We start from the raw sequence: 23044 nt of genomic DNA, 5'->3' as shown, positions 1-23044 counted from the left end.
TGGCCTCAAGAGGTCAAAAAAAACCCCAAAATAATCCTCAAGAGGCTCTCGAGACAATAAATTCTGTATTTCGGATGGAACTAAACATGATCTGAAAATTTTAGCATTTTGCATTCCACCATTCCAAAATAGTTGGCATTTTGTATTTTGTATTTTTTTGAACTAAACACCCCCTCAATTTATCCTCGCAATGGAAAGATGGAACACAGGCAATAAACATCAAATCAAAGTAACCAGAAGCACGAAATCATGGCAAATGATTGCGGTAACGATTCAATTTCAGGCACCGATAGAGGTCCACATGCTAAGAACTTGACGCAGAAACACAGAGGGTTCATGACGAATTACTGGACCAACCATTCCCAAACCACTACCACGACAACTAGCATGACATACTGGGGAGACCAAAGAAGTCTCGAGGCTTCACCACCGTAGAACACCCAAAGATTATTTACATTTTGTTTCCTCAAGACGATCAGAACACCCTCAAATGAGATTCAACTGCTGCAAAACGAATAGACGATCAGAAGCCCCTCAGTTAGATTCCACTGGTGCAGTTGCCGGCTTCGCCACCACCTCCGGAGTTGCATCATCCTTCACCACAGGCTCGACCTTCTGCTTGCCGAACACCTACAACATGGCACAGGCAGAAGAGATTAGCCTTGAAACAGGCAGTAACAGATTAGTTGGCTACTGAAATTTAAGTGCCTGAAAGGTCTTACGAGGAACCAGCACATTGCATACCATATCTACAGAACATGCATAACAAGCACTAAAAAATTTTGCTACAAAAATCCAATACAAGACTCTGAAGAGCAGAGAACACAACTAGATTACTACTGAGCATAGTAGCCCTAATCCTCTTTTGAGCATGATAGCCCTTAATCCTGACCAAATCTATTCAGGACCTGATGAGAAGAAACAGTTGGACCAATAGGCACGGCAGGACAGGGGAACCTTGCATACACAGATTCAAAATCAATCACCACACACTCATGCAGGGGGAAAAAACTGGACATGATGGACTGAATAAAGGTCACAAAATACCTAGCATCACCAACAATGTTCAGAATCCAACATGCCCCCACTCTTCAAGCGGAAAAGAGATGTGCAAAAACTAGCATCACTAGAACGTTGCTACACTATTACCCGAGATGGATTCCAACGGCATAAACAGGAACTTATTAACACAGGGTTGCCTAAAAAAAGTCACAATAACACCACCATGTTTCCTGAACACGCACAGACTAGCTAAATCTCATATTCCCCCATTACCCCATGATCAGTTCAATTCAAGCCCAAAAGAAAACGAAGGGGGAAAAACACTACCATCACCATCCAGCAAACTGGCTACCATAATACTACCACTACCAGAAATGGTTTCCAATAGACAGCATCACCATGCGTGTTTGCTAAAATTACAGAAAGGATTTGAACATCAGAACATGCTAAATCGCTATTCACCATCATCCATTCGAGATTAAGAGGAAACGAGGAAAATAAATGCTATACCAACGATGCAGCAATCTCTGATCGGGTGAGAACACGACGAGTTTCTGATCGCTTACCGAAAATAACACCACTAATTGGTACGATGCTCGTACTAGCGATGGATTCGACCCAACGAATAACTCCATTCGCGCAGAAAAGACAACCCAAAAACAAAGACTAGCATGCCATCAGCATGACGAAAAACTTGATCACGAGACTAATTAAACGCAACTACACGCACACAACAAATTTGTCGCAACCAGGCAGGGCCACAGGCAGAACACGCAAGTAGTAGTGCACCACCAAACAGCTACGCACCCGAAGAAATCGCCAAACAAGATAAATCACGCGCGCATATATCGAACGAAAGGGATATTGAGGAGAGGAGAGGGGTGAGCGCAAGCGACATTACCGAGCCGCACTTCTGGTTGAAGTAGTTCTTGAGGCAGATCCAGTGCTTCTGGGCGGGTATCTCCTTAAACTGGTTGAAGTAGTCCTTGGCGGTCTCCAGGAACGTCGCCTCCTCCCCCACCGTCTTCTTGTAGCACTTCCCCTGCATCTCCGGCTCCTTCTCCGGTGCCGGCAGCGGCGCGGTGAGGGTCGGTGTCGCGGTGAGGGTCGGCGTCGCCTCCTCTGGCGCCACCACCGCCACCTTCTTCACGCCGTCTTCCTTCTCCATCGCGACCCCAACACCGAGCGAAGGCGCTCCGACCGAAAACCCCGAGAAGAGGAGATGGAGAGAGAGGGGCTGGTGGTGTGGATGGTGGAACGGAACCAACAAGAATGGAAGCTTTTGCTGTCCTTGGCAATGGTGCCGGGGCGTCAGCTTTTATAGGCAGGGGCCCGGGCCGTTTCCTTGGAAAGGAAGATGAGAGCGGGAGGGAGGGGCAGAAGGCGTGGGAGAAACGACGTTGTCTCTCTGACATGTGGGTTCCGAAATGCTCCGGTTCGTGCGTCCTGCAGCTGCGTCTCCTACACCAGAGACTGAGCTGTGGGTCCAGGTCCATGCACCGGGCGTATGTCGAGAGCCATTCTTGCGTTTCCCACTTTCAATGACGGGTGGGACCGAATGAGAATCCGACTTCTGGGAGGAGCTCTTCGTGGGCCCGTGAGAAGTAGTACTACGCTGGGAGCCGAGCAGGCGAGCAGCAGGCGGTTGCAGCCTTGCAGGCAGCCAGGCCTGGCCAGTTTTTGTGATGGATCGGAAGGATCCAGAAGATAGGAGTATAGGACTGCCACGTGGTCGCTGAGAACGGGGCCCAATATCAGAGGCTGACCAGCTCGCAGGCATGGATCGCGAGACGGTTTTGAGCGGGGAGCCCGTGCTCTGTCGTGCAGAACTGCAGGTTGTACAGCTGGTTCTGCACGTTTTGTGGCGCGTCCGATCGTTCACCATCGGGACTGGTGAGAGCCGGCGATGCACGGAATTTGTGAAACGCTCTACGGAGTGCATGGAGTAGAAGGATAAACGGGCCGGGCCGGCCCAAACAAGGTCGTGTCCTTCGCTTTTATCTGCTGACTGCTGCTCTGCTACGCCAACGGCCCAACGCCTTTATTTGGGGATTTCCATTTGTCTTTGTGTGAGGCAACTTCTGGGAAGAGCAGCCAACGCTGCACTTGCCACTTGGCACCGTTCGCCTCAAAAGAAAATGCACTGGTCATTGGTCAACGGTGATCGACGGAGCTGAGTCCTCCCTCGTAGGAGTATTCTAGTGCGAGTGAATCGCTGCATGCCTTTGCAATCAAGGAAGCAACACACCATTCGAACAGCTCTGCAGCTCCCAATCCGCCACTGCAGGCAGCAACCAAGCAGGCAAGCATGGCGGCTTCCATCTCCGGCAAGTCCCCGCGTTTCAAGGTCCTCCCCTCCCTTCTCATCAGTATGCTAGAGCTAGAAAACCTCGTCGAAATCAGCCGCTCCACTAAATTTCTTGCTTGTGCATCCCCTCGCCGCCTGAAGATCATACTCGGATCGTCGTCGCCGGCGCGCCGCGAGATCTTGGCCGACATGGGATACGAGTTCACCGTCATGGTCGGTTGAGTACTTGAGTATACTAGAAGCTAGTACCCCCAAATTGTTAGCTCTCCGAGTTTCCTGCAATATGTTGCTGTTTGGGCCTTGTTTACTTCCCAAAAAATTTTGCAAAATTTTTCAGATTTTTTGTCACATCAAATCTTTAGACGTATGCATGGAGTATTAAATATATATGAAAATAAAAATTAATTGCACAGTTTGGTCGAAATTGAGGAGACGAATCTTTTAAGCCTAATTAGTCCATAATTGGACAATATTTGTCAAATACAAACGAAAATACTACAGTGTCGATTTAAAAAAAATTGGAAGTAAACAAGGCCTTGTTCATGTTCGATTCCCCTTGTGTCAGAGCGCTGACATAGACGAGAGGGCCATCCGGATGGAGGAACCAGAGCAGCTGGTCAAGGCCTTGGCTGAAGCCAAGGTACGCACGCACTACCAAACGGACTGTGATGTTGTTCTTGCTGGTGTTTTTTTCAGTTGGATGGCATGCAGGAGTGTATGTGTTTCTTGTTCTTGAACTGCAGGCTGAGGCCATCAAACAGAAGCTTCAGGGCGACTCTGCTCCAGACAGTGACCAGCCTGCCCTTATGATCACCTCAGACCAGGTACGACATTCAGCTTGAGCCTTCAGTGGATTCAGTTTTGTATACTCGTGTGGGTTTTGATACCGTCTGTAACCATTTTTCACTTGATTTTGAGCGCCGGTAAAGGTTATGGTGAGCAAAGGAATTATAAGGGAAAGGCCACGGAGTGCAGAAGCAGCCAGGGAATTTATCAAGGGTAAGAGGTTAATAGGTTATCCCTCCATGTGAACTTCAGATATGTTACGGCTGAAACTGAAAGGAAATGTCATTTTAGGGGAAAGAAATGTTATGGTTCTTCTTTGTTGACAGGGTATTCGGATGATCGAGCATTTGCAGTTAACTTTGTTCTTGTGACCAACCTGAGCACCGGGGCTACAAAAGGAGGATGGGACATTCCTGAGGTAACTGATGAGATGTCGAGATCTTCTCAAGACTGAAATATTAAGTAAGTTTTTGTTCTACAAATCACGATGATGTCTGTTTTGCTCTGCATTGCTTTCTGCAGATCAAGTTTCAGCACATACCGGACGAGTTCATCGACACAGTGGTAAAGGCTCGGTACTCTACAAACGTTGTTCTGCTTCTAGTATTGCAATCTACGTAGTACACACCAAACTCTTTGTTCAGGTTAATCAGGGCGACATGACCTGCGTCGCCGGCGGGCTTAAGCTGACACATCCGTCAGTACAGCCATTCATCAAAGAACTGGTGAGCAATTCCTCGAGTGTTACGTTGCACTTCACATGCGAAAGAAAAATAGCATAGCGTAATCTGCAATTGCAGAACAAACGAGAATTCAGATTTTTGTTCTGGCCCTTTGTAATTTTCGGGGCGGTTGCGCAGGTCGGCACGGTGGATAGCGTTCGAGGTCTTCCACGGGAGCTCACCGAGAAGCTTATTGGAGAATTGCTGCAAGAAGAATGATTTGTTTTGCAAGCAGAAATTTGTTGAGTTTTGCTAAAACAACTTCGATATAGGTTACTTATTAGTCGTCTCCTAAAAACACCTAAAAGATAGTTCTGGAGTTGGACTCAGGAGTCAGGAGTCACTTGATGTGTACCATGTGACCACGTGTTAATTAGCACGTTTCTTTTAAATCCATTAAGGGCATGTTTAGTTCCCCATAGAATACAAAATGTCAACTAATTTGGAACGATGAAATACAAAATGTTACAATTTTCAAAGTTATATTTAGTTCCGCCTAAAATGCAGAATTTATTGTTCTCAGACTGGCCTCTTTGAGGCTTTTTTGAAATAAAGAATGTCAATCATTTTGCCCAAAATTTCGCATCTTATTTAGTTCCATCATACAAAATTATAAATCAAAACTCAGATTTTTTTGAGATAAAAGGGGAGCTAAACAACCCCTAATTGTAGCGATAAATTCAATGAGCTAAACTATAAAACGACATATATGAGTAATCAAACATTAATATATTCTACAAGCTCTACACATTGGTGGTCTCCGTTCATCCATTCGAACAATGGATTAAAAAGTCAAAATTTATGTTTAAAGCTTGGTCAATCTTCTATAGATCTTCTTAATCTGTATTAAAATCTTTATTTATGCACTAGTATTCTATAATATCTCAGCCCAGAGCTAAATAGGATTAACATGAACTTCTTTTCCGGAACCTATCTCCAAGACAAAGTGTGCAAAAAAAGAATGATGTTGCTATGTGAAGGTAGTCTATGACCTAGAAAAATTGTCAGATGTAAGCGAACTCAGCCTTGAAGAGGCGGGACGTAGATGCGCACGAATGAGAACAAAGTGTGCAAAAAAAAATGATGTTGCCCCACGAAGTTAGTCTATAACCTAGAAAGTTGTTAGATGTAATCGGACTTGGCCTTGAAGAGGCAGGACGTTACATATTTCTTGGTGTTACACCTTTCTTCTTTTCTTCTCACATCCTTCTACCTCACATGATTGAATCTTAATAAGGCCTTTTAAAATGCATCTAACCATTTAGTGTGTTCTGGTGGATTGAAGGATAATGTAATCGAAGTTTTATATATTTTTAAGTGTTGAATAGAAAATTAAGTATATTACATACACTTGAAGATATAAATGGTTGCATGACAATATGTGTATTAGAGATTATACAAGAAGACAAACTTGATGGTATTCCATATTGTATTGAAATGATAAGTCAACTTATACATTATTGCGATTGAGGGTCATGAAAGCAATCTGGTTCAAGTAGAAGACAGACAATGCAAATAAAGTTAGTGAAATGGCTTCTTTGTTGTGGGTATCATGGCATCATATGAAAGCAAGCATGTTTGGCAGATAGCAAATGTGATATGAGTTGATGAATATGGATTGGTCTAATATGTGGTGATATAGATACAGTCTGATCTTGTCATAGGTATGATAACTTCAATTGCATGGTCTAGGCTTCAAACTAAGTTTGATTTGGACCCCCACAACCATTACACCATTGCTCCATATGTTATGAACCACCCAAAACGCGATTGACCTCGTTGAGAAGACTTTCTACAGGTGAATCGAGAACACAAGCAAGAACAAGATGATCATAATCTAAATTTGCAAATAAACGTGAAGCTTATGAATCTGATAGAAGGTCCAAGTCTCGACTCAAAAGGACTAGACGCCACAGGTGAACAATATCAAAAAATAGGTGACCTAGTTCACAACAAGCGATCCTGGCGATACAGTTGTAGCAAATGATGTCTATTTCGCTAGAAAAACAAGAATGCAACAAAACTCGAACCCTAATGAGAGCAACAACTGCTAACTATAGAGCCTTAGACGTCACCACCCTAGACACACCCCTAGTTGTGTTGCTGGTAGATCATAATTTCCTAAGCTTTGTGTGGACTTTCTCCAACTACTATCTTTATGAGAGTGAGTGATTAGTGTGTGATTATGTGTTGGGTTGAAAGATTAAGAGTTAGAGAGCAATTACATGTAAGCCAAACCTCGAGCCTTCACCATACTTTGTGAAGAATTTGTTACCCTTGGAGGGGAAGCCTCCTATATTTCTGATCTTGCAGTGAGCAACGAGAAGTTTGTAATACCCTTGTGAAGCTACTGGAATCCCTTAGCTCGATCTTTATGATTCGCTTGAGAAGAGGTGGGAGTTGAAAGAGACTCTAAGCCTTTGTATCTTTCGTAAAACTGAGGACATATGCAAGCTTTTGTGCCTCCGCTGAACCTTGGGTAAATCTTGTGTCTTGGATCTTATTGCTGTGACTTGAGATCACCTCTTGTTTAAAGTGAAATCTTTGCTTTCCACTTAACCTATTCGGTTGTGTGTGTTTGCGCGTGCAGGTAGTTCATGAAGTTACTACTGTACATCTTCAAACACATCTGTAAGTTTAGTTTGTGCTTGAACTCAATAGACGTAGTGAACTTTGTTTTATTCTATGTTGTGTGGAAGTTTTGCGGCACACTCTACTAAGCAGGTGCGAAATTTTGTTTATTGTTAATTTTGAGAAACACATGTTCATCCCCTCTAGGCAGCATCTGGGTCCTTTTACCCTTTTTGACAGGGCTTCTATCGTCTTACAAATCATGTCTCCTTATGGCTCTTCGTTTATTTGAAGAAGAGAGAAAAATAACTCTCTATTATTATAACCACTCTAATTCTCGTGGAGACACATACAGAGCTAGAACACTTGGTGCGGTCCAAATAGCCCCTAAGTGTAGAAAGGCCAAGAGTTAAGATAGAGAATTGTTGGAGGAAATGTTTTTTCTTTATAATTTTTGTTAAAAATAGGATTGAGATTGTGTTTTAGAAACTTTTCGTGGATCTCTTGGCATATAGCAAGGGCGAGGCTAGAGCCTAAACAATCAAATCTAAAACGACCCAAATATTCTTGCCACATGGAGAGAATCTCGATATTTATTCCTTGATGCACTCGACTCTCTATATTTAACACTCAATTCGCATTCATTTGGAGATTTAACCTTTGTATGCGAACTCTTTTGATTAGAGAGATTTCTCATTTTCTATTTCTGTGTTAGGCCTTTGAAAAAGATCAAATTTCCTTATCCCTAAACGAGAAGCCTGGATGCACTTGATCCCCGTCCCAACCTCGTTCGCGCTAATTGGTGCGTGCCCCGGTGTCACGATGTGTTGTGGAGGCAGCAAAGAAGGAGACAAGGGGTTGGCAACCGGAGGAGGTGACTAGGGCCCGATGTCCAAACCCTAGGACGTCGGAACTAGCCTCCTAAGTAGTAGAGAGGTGAAATAGTTAGGAGGAAAGTAAGGGCGAGCAAAGTTTGGTTTAGGACAGCGGGGCAAGACGAGGGAGTCACAAGGACTCGCATAACCTCTCTAGCAAACGTGGTGGTAGACTACGTGTAAAGGAAGTAATTTGGTCTTCACCTATATTTCCTATACTATAATCTAAGTTAAGAGGAGGGTATATTTATATTAACTGAAAATAAAAAATAGAAGAAATATCTTAAATCGAAAGAGTCGGTATTCTTGTGGTTAGACCCTGTTTAGTCCCCATCTAATAATTAGTCCATAATTAGTCATAATTGCTACACACATGTGCTAATAATGAATTAATTAGGCTTAAGAAATTGATCTCGTAGTTTTTAGTGAGCTACGTAATTTGTTTTTATTAGTATTTAAAAATTTCTTTCGATATCCTTTCGACATATTCGATGTGACAATTTTTTTTTCTGGAACTAAACAAGACCTTAATAATTTTTTAAAAACGTGTTAATTAAATGCTAAATATAGAGAGGCTGACGTGATGGTGAGGGTCAATATTGAAATTTGTCCTGCCACACGGGCCTAAATAAGCAGCCCCGAAGCAAACTCCACGACTCGGGCAGTCGGGCCTCCTCTTCCTCGCACCATCCCGCCGCCGCCGCCTTCATCCTCCACCTCTCCGGATCCCGCCGCCGCGCCGCGATGGAGGAAGACGACGAGTTCGGCGACCTCTACACCGACATACTCATCCCCACTCAGACCCCCGCATCCACCTCCGCGTTATCCAACTCTGTTCCAGTCGAAACCCTACCCCGCCCGCCTCCAAACCCTAATCCTACCCCCGTGGCGGCGGCGGCGGTGGAGGAAGACGACGACTGGCTCCTAGGAGGGAGCGACCCCATACCCGGGGTCGACCCGACCGGCGACTGGGCCGACGAGGACGACGATGGAGGCGAGCCCGCGCCGCCAGCGAAGCATGAGGTTGCTGCGCCCGCGAAGCGGCCCGCCGCAGCGGATGATCTCGATCCGCTTATGGGGGGTGGTGCGGGCGATTCCGGGCCGGCCATCCCTGGGCTCTCGTCGTCGGCGGCAGCTGGTGCGGCCGGTAGCGACGAATGGGACAGCGATAGCGAGGACGACATCCAGATCGTGCTCAACGAGACCGATGGCCGCCGTGGGCTCGGGGAGGACGAAGGAGACGACGAAGACGGTGAGGACCTCGTCATCGTCGCCGACGGACCACACATCACCGGGATGGAGGAGCAGGATTGGGGAGAGGACCCAGCAGCGGCAGGGGCAGAAGGAGAGCGAAAGGATGGAGGTGAGCCTGGTAAGACGGTGGCGGCACCGGGCGGAAGGATCGGGTACAGTGGCGGCGGCCCTGGGTTTCATCAGCAGCACCATTCCATGTTCAAGGTCAGTTATTTGGGCCAAGAAGCCGTACGATGCGCTCTGGCCACCCCTGCAGAGGGAGACGGCGTAAACCTGGTTGCAACTCACTATCCTTTATGTTGTACTGTGTTACTTTGTGGAAATTTCTTGTCAAGTTTAGTTTCTTTTTACAATCCTTTGCGTACCATTCCACAATGTAACTGTAAATGCATTATTAGCATGGTCTATAAAGGAAGAAAGGAAGAAAAATTCAATGACATTGCATTTTCTATTGGATGCCTCCATATAGCATTTTCAAACGTTCAGCCCTTGAAACGGGTTATCTCCATGCTGGCATGATGGTAATATTGAGGCTGATTGGTTTTATGTCGCATGTCAGTAATGGAATTTCAGTCTACAGATGCAGATGTGATCTGTACAAAGCTGACCGTTTTGAAGAATGATGCATTGATGCCACCATTTCACCTGTACAAAGGTGTGCAGCTGCCAGCTGGTCCAATTCACTAATATCCGTTGCGGTCTAATAAGAGATAGGGGCACAGGGTAGTTGATATTGTCCAGCTCGAAGTGCATTACAATCCTTGCTAAGTTGCCATCAATCCAAAGCTTCAGCTGTCTTCCAAAAAAATAGCTATTTGGCTGTGTATACTGAGTTATAATGCTACAATGCTATATGTGCCCAAGTTAGTCTCCATGATGGCAGGTTTAGAATTTGGTAGCTGAGTTGGTTGTGAGTGTTGATCTCAAATTGACAATTTGCTGCTGATGGATATGTTTCCATTTCCCTTCTACCGATGGAAATGCGGCCCTGCTTACTTACAACTGGTGCAACCTGATGAACTATACTTAGCCTTATAGACAACCTGGTCATTCGAGGGAGGTTGTATATGCCATATACACGCAAGTAGAGCTAAATGATTTAGAAGTAGCTGTAACTAACATAAAAGCAACAACAACAACAAGCCACATGTCCCAAGAAGGTCGGGGTAGGCTAGTTTTGAAACAAAATCCGCAAAGCAAGTTGGTGTAGCCTTTTGTTCCAAGGAGCTGAGATGGTGCACTTTTTGCTAATCTGTCACCATCATTTTATTCTGGGAATTTTGTTTTGTGTGGATTGTTGCATGACTACTCATGCTCATATCAAGCTCCAATAGGGTTAATAAAAGTTTATGATGTACGCATGTCTGGATAATATCTTAATTTTATGGTTGAGCTTTCTAAGACAATTTGCATGAACTTCATTTTTCTTTGCTTTTTGGAAGGAAAGTTGTTTTTTCCCCTACAAGATGTGTATGATATTGGAAATATTTAAGATAACAGTCCCAATTTATTATTTTCTTGTAGTTTTCTTGAAACTACAATATCTCTTATGCCTGGAAAACAAACAGTGTATGTGCACAGAAGTGTCAGTTTAATATTGACATAGCAGTCAGTTTGTTTCATTGAGAAGCTATTCCCATTACTTGCTTGTTCGGCAAACTGATGATGATTATCTATTTGAACATTGTTTGCTAATGCAAGAACTGTTCACCCTAATAATTTGTCATGTTCTTTCTGTTGAATTGCTGCCAATAACTGTTCTTCCATTTTCTTCGCTGTACTTTTTGGCCCGCCCCAACTTGCTTGGCCCAAAAGGCTTTGTTGCTATACTTTTCGTTGTAAGGTTATGTTCACCTTGTTGATTATTTCTTCTTGTTGCAGTATGTACGCCCTGGCGCTCCTGGTGCTTCAGTAGGTGGGGTACCTGGTGGTCCTGGTCAGTTCCGCCCTCCTGGGCCTTCAGGCCCTTTCTCTGGTCGTGGTAGAGGCGACTGGCGGCCTGCTGCTGGTCGAGGCATGAATAAAAGTTTTCATTCAGGCTATGGAATTACTCCATGGGGTGGTTCAGGGCGCGGTTTTGGTGGACTAGATTTTGCACTTCCACCTCACAAGTAAGTTAACTGCTACCTGCAATTAATATACATCAGAGTTTGGAGTACAGTATACCATTTACTTTCAGTTGTTTTGCCCTTGCATATATCTTTAATAATACTTAGGAAGTAGTTGCTACAAAATTCTACTGTATGGCTAAGTCCATAACAGGCAGCATAGAAACACTTGCGTGAGGGTTGTACAACCAACCACATGGTTGAGGTTATAATTGCTGTTGGATCCAAGTCTTCCATGAGCTGGAAAGTGCGCCCTGTGCAGACTAGCATGGAGCATATGCAGTTATTAATGACTACATTACAATCATTGTTATTATCGTATACGCTTATTGTGACTGCCATATTATATGGTATAGTTTGTAGCAGTGTCTGCTGATATATGTCAAAGAACCTTGAGGAGTGACGAGCTGGAACTATTTTGGTTGGAGAGCGACGTTTTTGAACTTGGATTAATTTGTTCATCAAACATTATGGTGGTTATTTGAAAGCTATCACACATGAACAGTATCTCTTGTGCTGGGAAAACTTGTACTCTCTGTCCAAATTGTAAGTTGTTGGCTTTTACCTAGAAAAGCTATTGTACGTAGAAAAGTCAAAACGATTTACAATTTGGTTTAGAGAGAGTATAATTGTAGAAATGGGTTTGTTCCAAGGAGAATTGCCCGAAAGATTTATATTTTCATGGGGGGGGGGGGGGGGGGGGCAAATGATGTACCTTTTTGTGCCTGTCATTGACCAGGTACACTCAAATGACACTTTGGATAAATGAGGAATGCAAGAATTTGCATTTTTTTGGACCAATAGCACATGTGGCAAGAATACATGAAGTGGAGAATTTTTACTTCTTACGAGAGATTTAGATTTCCTATCATATTATTTCAGTTCAGGACACAGAGTGCAATATCCATTCCACACTGATATTTATCCCTGTATCAACCTGTGTCTCACAACGTGTCCTATGGCCATGATAATTTATTTGAGTCAGAAGAGAGATTTTGCTGTAGAAGTTTCCAACCCTGTTCAATCATATTTTGTACCACACTAAACTAGAGAAGAAGAGAGATACATGCATCATACTTACCCGGTTACTGTGTAAATAAGAAGCATCTATAACTTGTATACTGTATATTTAAGCTTAAGCAATCATGTACAGATGCTAAATAAAACCACTACATATTCTTATCAGTGAGCACTGGATGATGGGGATGTGCTTGCTGGATTAGAAATGCACTTTAGATTCTAGAGCATGTAGTATGGGCGGTTGTAGTTTGTGCTCATTCAATATTAATTTACAGTAAAGACTGATTATTATTTGAATTAGGACAATATTTGATATTGACGTGGAAACCGCATTTGAGGAGAAGCCATGGAAATTCCCTGGTGCTGATATTTCAGACTTTTTTAACTTTGGCCTTGATGAAGAGAAGTGGAAAGATTTTTGCAAGCAGCTGGTGAGTCCATTTCTTACATTTGGTAGCGCGTATAGTTTGTTTGGTTACTTTATATAAACAATCAATTAAACAAGAATTCTTTTATCGCCAGGACCAACTTCGACTAGAATCCACAATGCAATCTAGAATACGGGTGTACGAAAGTGGCCGTTCCGAACAGGTTTATTACGATCCCATTATGGAAAACAATATCCTGCTCTATCTGTAGTGATGATGAATAATTTTTTATCTGCATCCAGGATTATGACCCAGATTTGCCACCGGAGCTAGCGGCTGTGACTGGTCATCCAGACATCTCTGCTGACAGTCGCAATAAAACGGATAACAGCCATACAGATTTTAGTGCCCAAGGAAGAGGTCCGGCAAACGTGCGGACACCAGTGGTATTGAGTTTGCCTCCATCTCTAGAATCTTACACCTGATTCATGTTTGCTTTTGAATCTGTTTTGTCGTTGTATGGTTTCTCATATTATGGGCTTATTATGGGCGTAAGATAGACCATTACTTAAGATTATTGACGTATCATGTTGTCTGTATGCCACATATTGGTGTTCCCCCACAATCTATAAAGAGTTTTTTTTTATAGTTATCGGCAACAGAGCAAACACGAATTTATACCATTAACAACCATCCATCTATGTGTTGTTTTCCTGTTTAACTACTAGTACACGGGTTTGATCCTACAAAATCAATACATATTCCATAGCGTTTTCTTCGCTTGGAGGCTTGGACACGTGCGGGTGTTAATGTTTGGTCCTCGGAGTATTTTTCTTGTAGTTTTGGATGCATGCTGTTTATTTTTCTTCAATCTTCATTATTCTGTGCCAACATATTTGCATTATGTAGTGATGTGAGTTTGCTTTTTCAGATGACAGGGAGACCTATACAAGTTGAAACTAATTATACAGACCGGTTTCCATCTGTTGATTCACGCCCACATCGAATGCGTGAATCAGATTCTGTTATTGAGGTAAAATGTTTTCATGATCAGATCCATGTTTTATCTGTTCCGTGTGGAAACATGTTATGCTGTTTGGATTCCATGTTAGTTAATCATCAGGCACTCTTAACATTTCCTTGCCTTTTAGATTGTGTGCCAGGGCCGTGATTCAATGGATGATGAGACAGTGGACCAAACTGAAAAGGATTCTCAAGGAGGTAATAAAGGAGTCCATGATGTTGAGGAGGGAAAGTCGTATCCATCGGATAAGATTAATAATTCTGGCTATAACTCAAATTCGGTGATAAAGACAGAACATAAGAGACAGCTACCAGTTTCATCTGAAAGTGATATGTTATCCACGGATGTCAATGCTCATTCCCCTCCCAGCTACAAAACAAGAGGTTCTCCTCGTGGATCAAGGTATGCCGTACTGTTGAAATATGCAATAGGATATCACAAAAATATTTGGTTCATGTTTTTATGACTCTTATCTGTTGGTGTTATTTCCTTGATGAGGTCGTTGCACACACTGCTCATCTTACTCATAGATTCTCATTTTACGCTTATCATATTTAAACAAACCAATCAATTGTGCTGCCTGCTGTAACATTGCTGCTCTGTTTGGGAGCGTAGCTGGGCTCAAAGTTATTGGGGGTAGGACAGCGGTTATGGCTACAGCTGAAACATCTGAAGCCAAAAGAGCGAACTGATTTGGGCAACTAAAATTTGGACCTGAAAGAACCTTCTTAATTGTGTCATGTGGTGATTCAAGTTCGAGATGCATGCACAACATGGATGTGCAGCAGCGCAAGGATCAAACCAGGCCTATTTGCAGATTAGTTAGTGGGTTTGCATGTTTAGCCTGTTGGGTTGGCTTTAGGAGATTTGGTTTACTAGGATTGATTAGCTTGTTAGGAACCTTGGGAGATTGATCAGGAGATGTCATCAGTGTCCTATATAAACCTATGGATGGTGTAGGCAAAGATTTAACTCCAATTTATCCTATCTCCTACTCTGTTCCTGCCTCGAGGGTGATGAGCTGACCATGGCTCTGCTGTCACGCCATCGAGGTCCAGGGCCACGCCCACCCCACAACTATGCCCTATGCTATCACCATCCACCTCCCTCCAATGCCCCCCTACATCACAAAATTTTCAGTATTTTTTATTCCATATAGACAATGCAGTTGTAAAATCTCCTGATTTTCAGTCATACATGGGATACAACATAGTACATATGCTGTTGCACAAGAATCTACACACAGATTTCTTCTTCAGAAGATGGCGTAAGTTAATAAATTTATGAACAAACGTACAAACCTTTTCTACTGATAGTCTTATACAAAATGTTCTTCCGTTAGATGTTATGGCCTTTTATAAGTAATGAAAAGTGGGGAAAATAGTGGTCTTCTTTAATTAGTGACAAGTAAACACTAAATAGTTGATGTTCTTTAAGGAAAAATATTGAAAGGAAAATGGGAATAGTCTATTTTACTACCATGAATAATTCACTTTGCTAGCTTGACCCTCAAAATTTTGACTCACTTTAACTCCCCTAAACTATTTGAAATTGTCCAAACCAATCCAGAACAACAACATCAACAACATAGCCTTTCAGTCGCAAGCAAGTTGGGGTAGGCTAGAGTTGAAACCCACCAAGAGCCCCTAGTCATGGTTCAGGCACTTCAATAGCTGCTTTCCAATCTAATCCCTAATTAGAATTTTCTTATACGCCTATCCTCATAACATTTGGATTTAGGTTCGGATTGGATTTTAATTTGAGGTTCAAAATTTGCAGGGTCATAGCTGACATCATACATTATGCTGTAAAAAAATTAAAAATACATATGTTTTCTAATAATTTTCAAAGGGAGGGAGGGGGATGTCTCTGTTTCTTTCTTCTGTATTTGTCTTATGTTTTCATTGCTCCATTTGCTTTAGTATCTCTTAAACAGTATTCGTGCCTAAATCCTCCCATTTTTGTTGAAGTTATATTTCTAACACTTGCCCAAATTATTTATCTTAAGGTCATTGAAAGGAAGCTCACTGGGTCAGAACTCTATTCGAGAAACTGAAAGCTCCAACGAAGTAATACCTCGTCAGTCATCTTCAAAGAGACACCATGATTCCCGGAAAGAGAACCTTGTTGAGGGCTCAGAAAATAAGGGTGACTCAGAAGGGTCACTTGCTGCTAATGATGACGTGGCAGATAAACTGAGTACAGAAGATCATTTTGATGGTGGTGGTGGTGGTGGTGATGATGATGATGATGATAAGCTCGCATTGGTTGGTAGTGTTGAAGTGGATGGTGATGATGCTACCTCAGACCCCAACACGCCTAGTGATGCAAATGAGGATGATAGCCTGGTTCACTCTGATAAAAAGCACAAACATATATCTGTGGTTGAACAACCTACTGGACACAATAGCAGTGAAGCTGATGAATTGAGGGCTAGTGAAAATAGTAAAGGGAGGTCTGGTAGCAGCAAAGATCAGCAGAAACGCCTTGAATCTGGTGAAGAAGTTCTTCAAGATAGGCAATCAAGGAGAGTAAATAATGTAAGAAGGCATCATGACGCGGAAGAACGCAACCTCCGCCGAAAAGATGAGTACTCACGTGATGTAAAATCAGATTTGGAAAGATCACATTTACCCTCCAGAGGCAGGGAAGATGTCCACCAATCTTATGCAAACAGAGATCGGGTTGACATGCGGGGTAGGAGTTATGATAGGGTAAGAGAGACAGAAATTTGGCCAAGGAGAGATGATGGTGTTCACAACCGACGTGCAAAAGAGGAAGATTTGAGGCTAGAGTACAATGTTGAAGGTGGTGCAAGGCATAGAAATAAGGTGAGGCCCATTGATAGGAATGATAGAGATGAAGATCATTCACGGAAGCGTTTGGATGATGGCGACTGGAGAGGCTCTCGACAAAGAGAGCGTGGTGATGTGGTTTTGAATCGCCGTGAAAGTGACGATTCTCATATAAAGAGAAATAAGGATGATGAGAACTTGAGGAGGTTGAAGCCTGAAAATGAAGACATGGTCGTGGCACACGGTTATAGAGCAAGGGATGATAATAACAGGAGAAAAAAAGAGAGGGATGATGGAATTGATCAGAAAAGACGAGATGATAGTGGTAGACTGCGGGAGAAGGCTGATGATCGTTATCACGCCAAACAGAAGGATGACAACTGGAGACAGAGAGAAAGGGAGGATAGACAGAGGCCCAAGCATGAAAATGCATTAACCCTTCAGAAGGAAGAAGGAAGAGGAACCGGTCGAGGTAGTCGGATGATGGATGATAAGTTAGTCAGTGGTGGTAGGAAGAAGGATGAACCAAGATCTTCAGTATTGAGCAAAGACACTCAAGAGCGTACCAGGCAAAATGAACCTTCGAGGAGAGGTCAGGGTGTGGAAGAAAACAATGTGCAGAATAAAGGGCGTTCTGATGTACATCCACGTGATGACAATTCAAACATTGAGAGGAACTCCAGGCAAGAAAAACAAAACAATAATCGTCTATCTGGCAGTTCTGACGCTCGCCATGCTGGTAGAGATAGGCATAGGGATAGCACAAGAAAGGGCAGAGGTTCTGAGCTTGGTGAGCATGATCACAGATCGAGCAAAAGGAGACGTGAAGACCATGAAAGCCATCGCAGTGGGAAGGTATGAAATTATTTGGAAAGTGGCTCCTTAATGCATGGCCAATTGGCCATGATAAATTCGGGCTGTCGTGGAAATATAAAAAGAATAGATAAACTGGATTTTGCTTTGTATGATTGTTAGGTGAAAAGTATATATTGTAATATTTATGTATTCTTGATGCTCATTGGGGGGGGGGGGTGGGTGGGTGGGGGTGGGGTATGTCTACAGATCCTCATGGCGACTGTTTACAGCATATGTGAGTGCTGATATGTTGGTGTCTTTTCAGTTATCAGGTCATAGTTTCAATTGTTTGCATTTTTGTGGTAAAATGGAGGTCAAATGTCCCGATATGTTAGTATCCAATTTTCTTGTAAATTACAGCATACGTGAGTGCTGATATGCTGGTGTCTTTTCAGTTATCAGGTCATAGTTTCAATTGTTTGCATTTTTGTGGTAAAATGGAGGTCAAATGTCCCGATATGTTAGCATCCAATTTTCTTGTAAATGCACTTAGCGAGTGAGTACTTAGATATGTTGTACAATTCGTATTAGTACTACAGTGACCGTGCGTTGCAACACATCTCAATATATATCTTTTTTAGCTTTAACAACAAAATAGTGACACTTGTGTAGTATGTTGCCTATGCTTCGCATGATAACTTTTTATATTGAATTAATTTGAAGCAAGAAATACTGCCAGTAGAGTGGTAGGTATGTGGTGACCTGAAGTATTGTATGCATCATTCATTATTTAACCTTGAAGACTCCATGTAAAATAAGGTCACCATAACATCTATTGGTTCTACCAAAGGGTTCAAGTTACTAACATAACAGCACGGGACAGGCACGCAAATAGCGACAAATACATTAATTTGCAACCAGGTAAGCTCACCTAAAGCAAGTAATTTGTACAATACTAAAATAGAACTCCTTTAAAATGTATAACTCCACAGACTAGTTTTTTTAGGGTTCCATCCCGTAAGGTCATTTGAAAGCAAATTTAATATGATAATATATGCATCACTTTGAGGTTGAGTAACAGACTAACAGCTGTTACAGTATTTGGACATGCATATGCTCACCAAGGCGGACCAGTTCATGGGCTTGCTTGTTTGTTACATTTGTGAACTTGAGTGTGCATGCTTTGCCACATTAAGGTACCTCACATAAAGAGGCTATATTTGCTGTGGCAAATTAAGCTGCGTAACTTATGAGTTGCATTGCATCAATCTCTCTTTCACCCTGTATGGAAAGCTGGTATTGTCAACCAGCCATACTGCTGCAAAACAAGCCATAACCAGTCAAATGTAAATAGAACCTGTCAGGCTGTCACACGGGTTCTGTGTGCATGTTGTAGTCAGTATACCATTGCATCTTGAGTAAGGTATGGGCAAACATAATTCCTTTTTATTGAAACACTAGTTTTTGTCACAGGCTTGCAGTCGCAGCTTAACTCTTCTACATATGAACCCAATAGAACGTCTGTCTTATGGTCTTTTACCCATCAGATTAGTAGATTCTCTAGTTTATGTCATTTCTACGGCTTCCCAGGGCTTGCACCATTTGAGACTATTGTCAATTAAAAAAAACACCATTAGGCTTCACAAGATAGCTTTGGTGTAATGTGCACTTTTCCCTGCTCATTTGCTATGGATTATGTATGATTCTGTTAAATAATTGATGAATCAGGTGATGTGCGCAAAATTTAGACGTAACTTGGAAGGACTACTTTTGCACTTCACCTAGAAAATGGTGTAAAAAGGGGACCACTTAGTAGATACAGGAATGAACTAGTATCCATGCTTCTAGTAGAAGTGGCCATAAATTACAGTGTTGCAATGGTCAGCAGATGGGAGGAGTCGTTTTTGGACATGACAAAAGATAGAATCATTGTAGATGAACATCTTGTAGGAAGGAGCACATAGGCACACATTATTGTCTCATGATTTTTAGTGGCTTTTTGGAGATTTTACCCCTGTGGGTTCGGCAAACTATGTGCACAGTAAACCTGTGTGTTCTATTGTTTGTCCGTATACTTTTGGAATGTTAGTTCCCTCTTTTTTCCATCAGGCAATCTAAACAAACCTGTTGACTGTATCTGTCCCCATGTTTGCTTATAATGCAGTTGAATTTGTTGCAAAGGCAGAACATGGATACAAATATTTAAACTGAGCTGCTAATACTAAGGTGCAAACTGAGCCAGCATGCATGTATTTAATGTATACCTTAAAAGCGCAGACTATATCATGATCTGTTGTATAACTATGAAATATTCCTGGATTTCTTAAGTACTCCCTCCTCTTCAAATTATAAGACCTTTTTGGCTTTTCTAATTACATAGCTTTTGCTATGCACTTAGATATATACTATGTCTAGATACATAGTAAAAGCAATGTATCTAGAAAAGCCAAAGCGTCTTATAATTTGGAATGGAGAGAGTACATAACATACATATATCACATGGTTAAAATTCGTATTAAGTTCCCTTCATAGCTCTGGTTTTGTTGTAGTTAGCGCAATAGTCCTTTTTTGTACAGTAGTGGGCGTGATCCTTGGGATTTATATGTGGTGAGCAACTACCATCTGCACACAACTCTGGTATAGCTGATGTGTAGAGGTAGATTTACTACTCCATTCCAAATTAAGGTTGTTCTGGCTTTTCTAGATACATAGCTTAGACATAGTGTATATCCAGATGCATAGCAACAGCTATGTTCCTAGAAAAGCTGAAACGACTTACAATTTGGAATGACAGTCCTTTTTTTTTTTTGGGGGGGGGGGGGGGGGAGGGGTGTTTAATATACTTTTGGAGAATTCTCTTTTGGTTATATTTCTCCCTCAACAGTTGCAATAATTCTGCATATAGGTTGAAACAAAAGAAGTGAATGAACAAGAGAGTAGTAGAGGTCATGCAACATTATCAAAGAAGAGCCAGAATCCTCAACCAGATAATTCATTACTGAATCAAGTGGAAGAAGACGCCATATCAGATGATGAAAACCATGAGGATTCTAGAAGGGGTCGTTCTAAGTTGGAGCGATGGACAAGCCACAAAGAGATAGAATATAGTAATATCGATGATGATAGCACACAGACATTTCCAACCATCAAAGCTGATGCTGAAGCCGACGAGGTTGGTAAATCTGAAGTTTCTGCTGCAGTTGGCAACTCAGACATCAATAGTAATGTCGATACTGGGCAGACATCTGATAAGATGACTGAAGAACGTGACCGACATCTAGACACAGTCGAGAGGCTCAAGAGACGAAGTGAGCGTTTCAAACTTCCCATGCCTGGCGAGAAGGATGCACCTCAAAGCAAAAAGGTGGATACCGAAGTGCAGCCTCCCCAAAATGAATCTGCTGCTGTTGATATGGAAGTGAAGCCAGAGCGGCCAGCTCGCAAGAGGAGATGGACTGGGAGTTAGTTGAACTGGAACAACATTTCCACTTTAAGAAATTTCAGCAGATTTCATGGCAGATGCTTGCACTTCGCCATGTTTTTTCCTCTTACAGTTGAAAGTTGAATTGATGTATGGTTTTACTGTTTAACTTATACCTGTACGTGTAAGCTTAGTTGTTTTGTGACTGGGAACTGGATACTGTACTAAAACCCCATCCATTTTCCCACTATGATTCCGGACTCCGGTGACCTTTGTGGCACAGGTGCCACTTTACTCCGGATAGTTCCGAGGCTGTTATGAGCAGTGGCCTCGGAGCCCAGTTGAATATCTGGGTTCGGCACGAGCTACATTTTGAAGAAGCTGGAGTGCCCCTGCTGCAAGGTTCTTTTGTTTGAAGTGCAGGTGGTCTGGAAGCACCGGGTCTTGTAACAATCTTGTGCTGGTGGGAGATGCTTGCAAGCTGTGGTGGTTGAATGTTTGGCATGTGATGCTGTTTTAGGGAGCAATAGGTTATAGAAATCAAGGGCTATAGATTTCAGAACTGATATATGTTCACTAATTTGTATGCTTAATACTATATTAGTCATGTACATTCAGATTCTGATAAACATTTGACTGTCGTGCGATGAAGTAATAAGGTAGACTACTGTAGAGCTGCACGGTGCACTGGACATTTTGGATCGAGCAATATACATACCTGTAGGCAGTGCTAGGTAAAAAGGACATGGTTGTTTGCTTATTGTAGATTTGCGATGTATGTAACTGGTTGATGTAGAATTGTGCTAATCATATAGAGTTTTGAATGGCACTATCTAAATTCATTGAAATTTAGCATCTCAGATTACTTGCTTGCTATATCTGTACTGTTTGGGAAGGTACCCACGCGCCCACGAGTTGTGATATGTGGCGCGGCATCCTGATCCCGCCACCAGAAAAGTGAGGTTCGTGTATATCAATCATGTGTTCATTTGTCTTATAAACTGTGTTTTCTTAGGCAGCCAACAATATTTCTCTCATAATAAATCAGTGAATAGTATTTTTAAACATGACTTTTCAGATCAGCAGAGTACAAATCATGCTGTTCGTATACAAGCAGCTCACAGAATCTTTGGCTTCACATCATGTACTGTATAAATCATGTGTTCGTATACACGGAGCTCACAGAAACTTTGGCAATCGACATAACACAGCCAGCTAGCCACATCCCGATGGTCCATACGTAAGACGTTCGTATTCGCCGCCCAAATCCTCGAGCTAGTGAACTGGGACACAAACCCTCGAGCTAGTGAACGCTTTGTTTAGTTGTATTTTTTTTTTACAAAATAGACACGGTAGCATTTCATTTGTATTTGATAAATATTGTCTAATCATGGACTAACTAGGCTCAAAAGATCGTCTCACAAATTACATATAAACTGTATAATTAGTTATTTTTTAATCTATATTTAATGTTTCATGCACATGTATTCGTTGTGACGAGGAATCTAAAATTTTTTATAAAATTTATAAGAAACTAAACAAGGCCTAGGACAACAAAGTTGGCAAAGCATGTAGGAGGTCGCGAGCGCACACAGTGGAGAGGGTGGCGGCGGCGGCTATGGCACCGGTGAGCTTGTGGTGGAGAGAGCCGATGCCTTTCGTAGGGACGACTAGTATGTAGGGGGAGAAATGTAAGCCTCTGCTGCAAGGTTCTCGAGCTAGCAACTTAACTCTTCTTATTCTTTTTTAAATAAGTTTGTATTTTATTATATCTGAGAAGATTATTTACATCATGAGATACCAGCTCTCGGAGAAACTCTAGTAGGGAATCAATCCAAATATGTGAACGATCTGGGTCCCAATTTAACCCAATTCGAGCAAGCTTGTGTGCACATCTATTGCTAGAGCGTGGCACATGACAATATCAACTCAAAATAAATATCATAGAGATCAGAAACTTTGCTTCTCTAAACAACACGCCACAAGGAGTGACGA

The 23044-nt window shown here is 42.3% G+C and overlaps 3 protein-coding genes across 4 annotated transcripts; 2 read left to right on the top strand and 1 right to left on the bottom strand.

The window, feature by feature from the left end:
- Positions 231-2290, bottom strand: LOC8063348. The gene is made up of 2 exons (XM_002463915.2): positions 1904-2290; positions 231-630 (listed from the first exon to the last, which is right to left on the bottom strand). The coding sequence occupies exons 1-2, from the start codon at positions 2168-2170 to the stop codon at positions 535-537; spliced, it is 363 nt and encodes a 120-aa protein (XP_002463960.1). The 5' UTR covers positions 2171-2290; the 3' UTR covers positions 231-534.
- On the top strand, positions 3104-5293 carry LOC8063347 (maf-like protein DDB_G0281937). Of its 2 annotated transcripts, XM_002466495.2 has the most exons (9): positions 3104-3349; positions 3452-3523; positions 3876-3950; positions 4054-4134; positions 4240-4309; positions 4423-4514; positions 4619-4660; positions 4741-4821; positions 4957-5293. In XM_002466495.2, the coding sequence occupies exons 1-9, from the start codon at positions 3311-3313 to the stop codon at positions 5035-5037; spliced, it is 633 nt and encodes a 210-aa protein (XP_002466540.2). In that variant the 5' UTR covers positions 3104-3310; the 3' UTR covers positions 5038-5293. The 2 variants fall into 2 exon arrangements, with proteins under 2 accessions (XP_002466540.2, XP_021307030.1); XM_021451355.1 differs by lacking the exon at positions 3452-3523.
- Positions 8907-21901, top strand: LOC8062272 (FIP1[V]-like protein). Its single transcript, XM_021454584.1, has 9 exons — positions 8907-9722; positions 11400-11629; positions 12948-13077; positions 13169-13237; positions 13317-13460; positions 13946-14047; positions 14166-14440; positions 16047-17688; positions 20534-21901. Exons 1-9 carry the CDS (start codon positions 9009-9011, stop codon positions 21092-21094), a joined length of 3867 nt encoding a protein of 1288 aa, XP_021310259.1. The 5' UTR covers positions 8907-9008; the 3' UTR covers positions 21095-21901.

Source organism: Sorghum bicolor, chromosome 1, assembly GCF_000003195.3.
Source record: "Sorghum bicolor cultivar BTx623 chromosome 1, Sorghum_bicolor_NCBIv3, whole genome shotgun sequence".
NCBI classification, from domain to species: domain Eukaryota; kingdom Viridiplantae; phylum Streptophyta; class Magnoliopsida; order Poales; family Poaceae; genus Sorghum; species Sorghum bicolor.
Note: the sequence above shows the minus strand (reverse complement) of the source record. Positions and strands in the feature narration are given on the sequence as shown.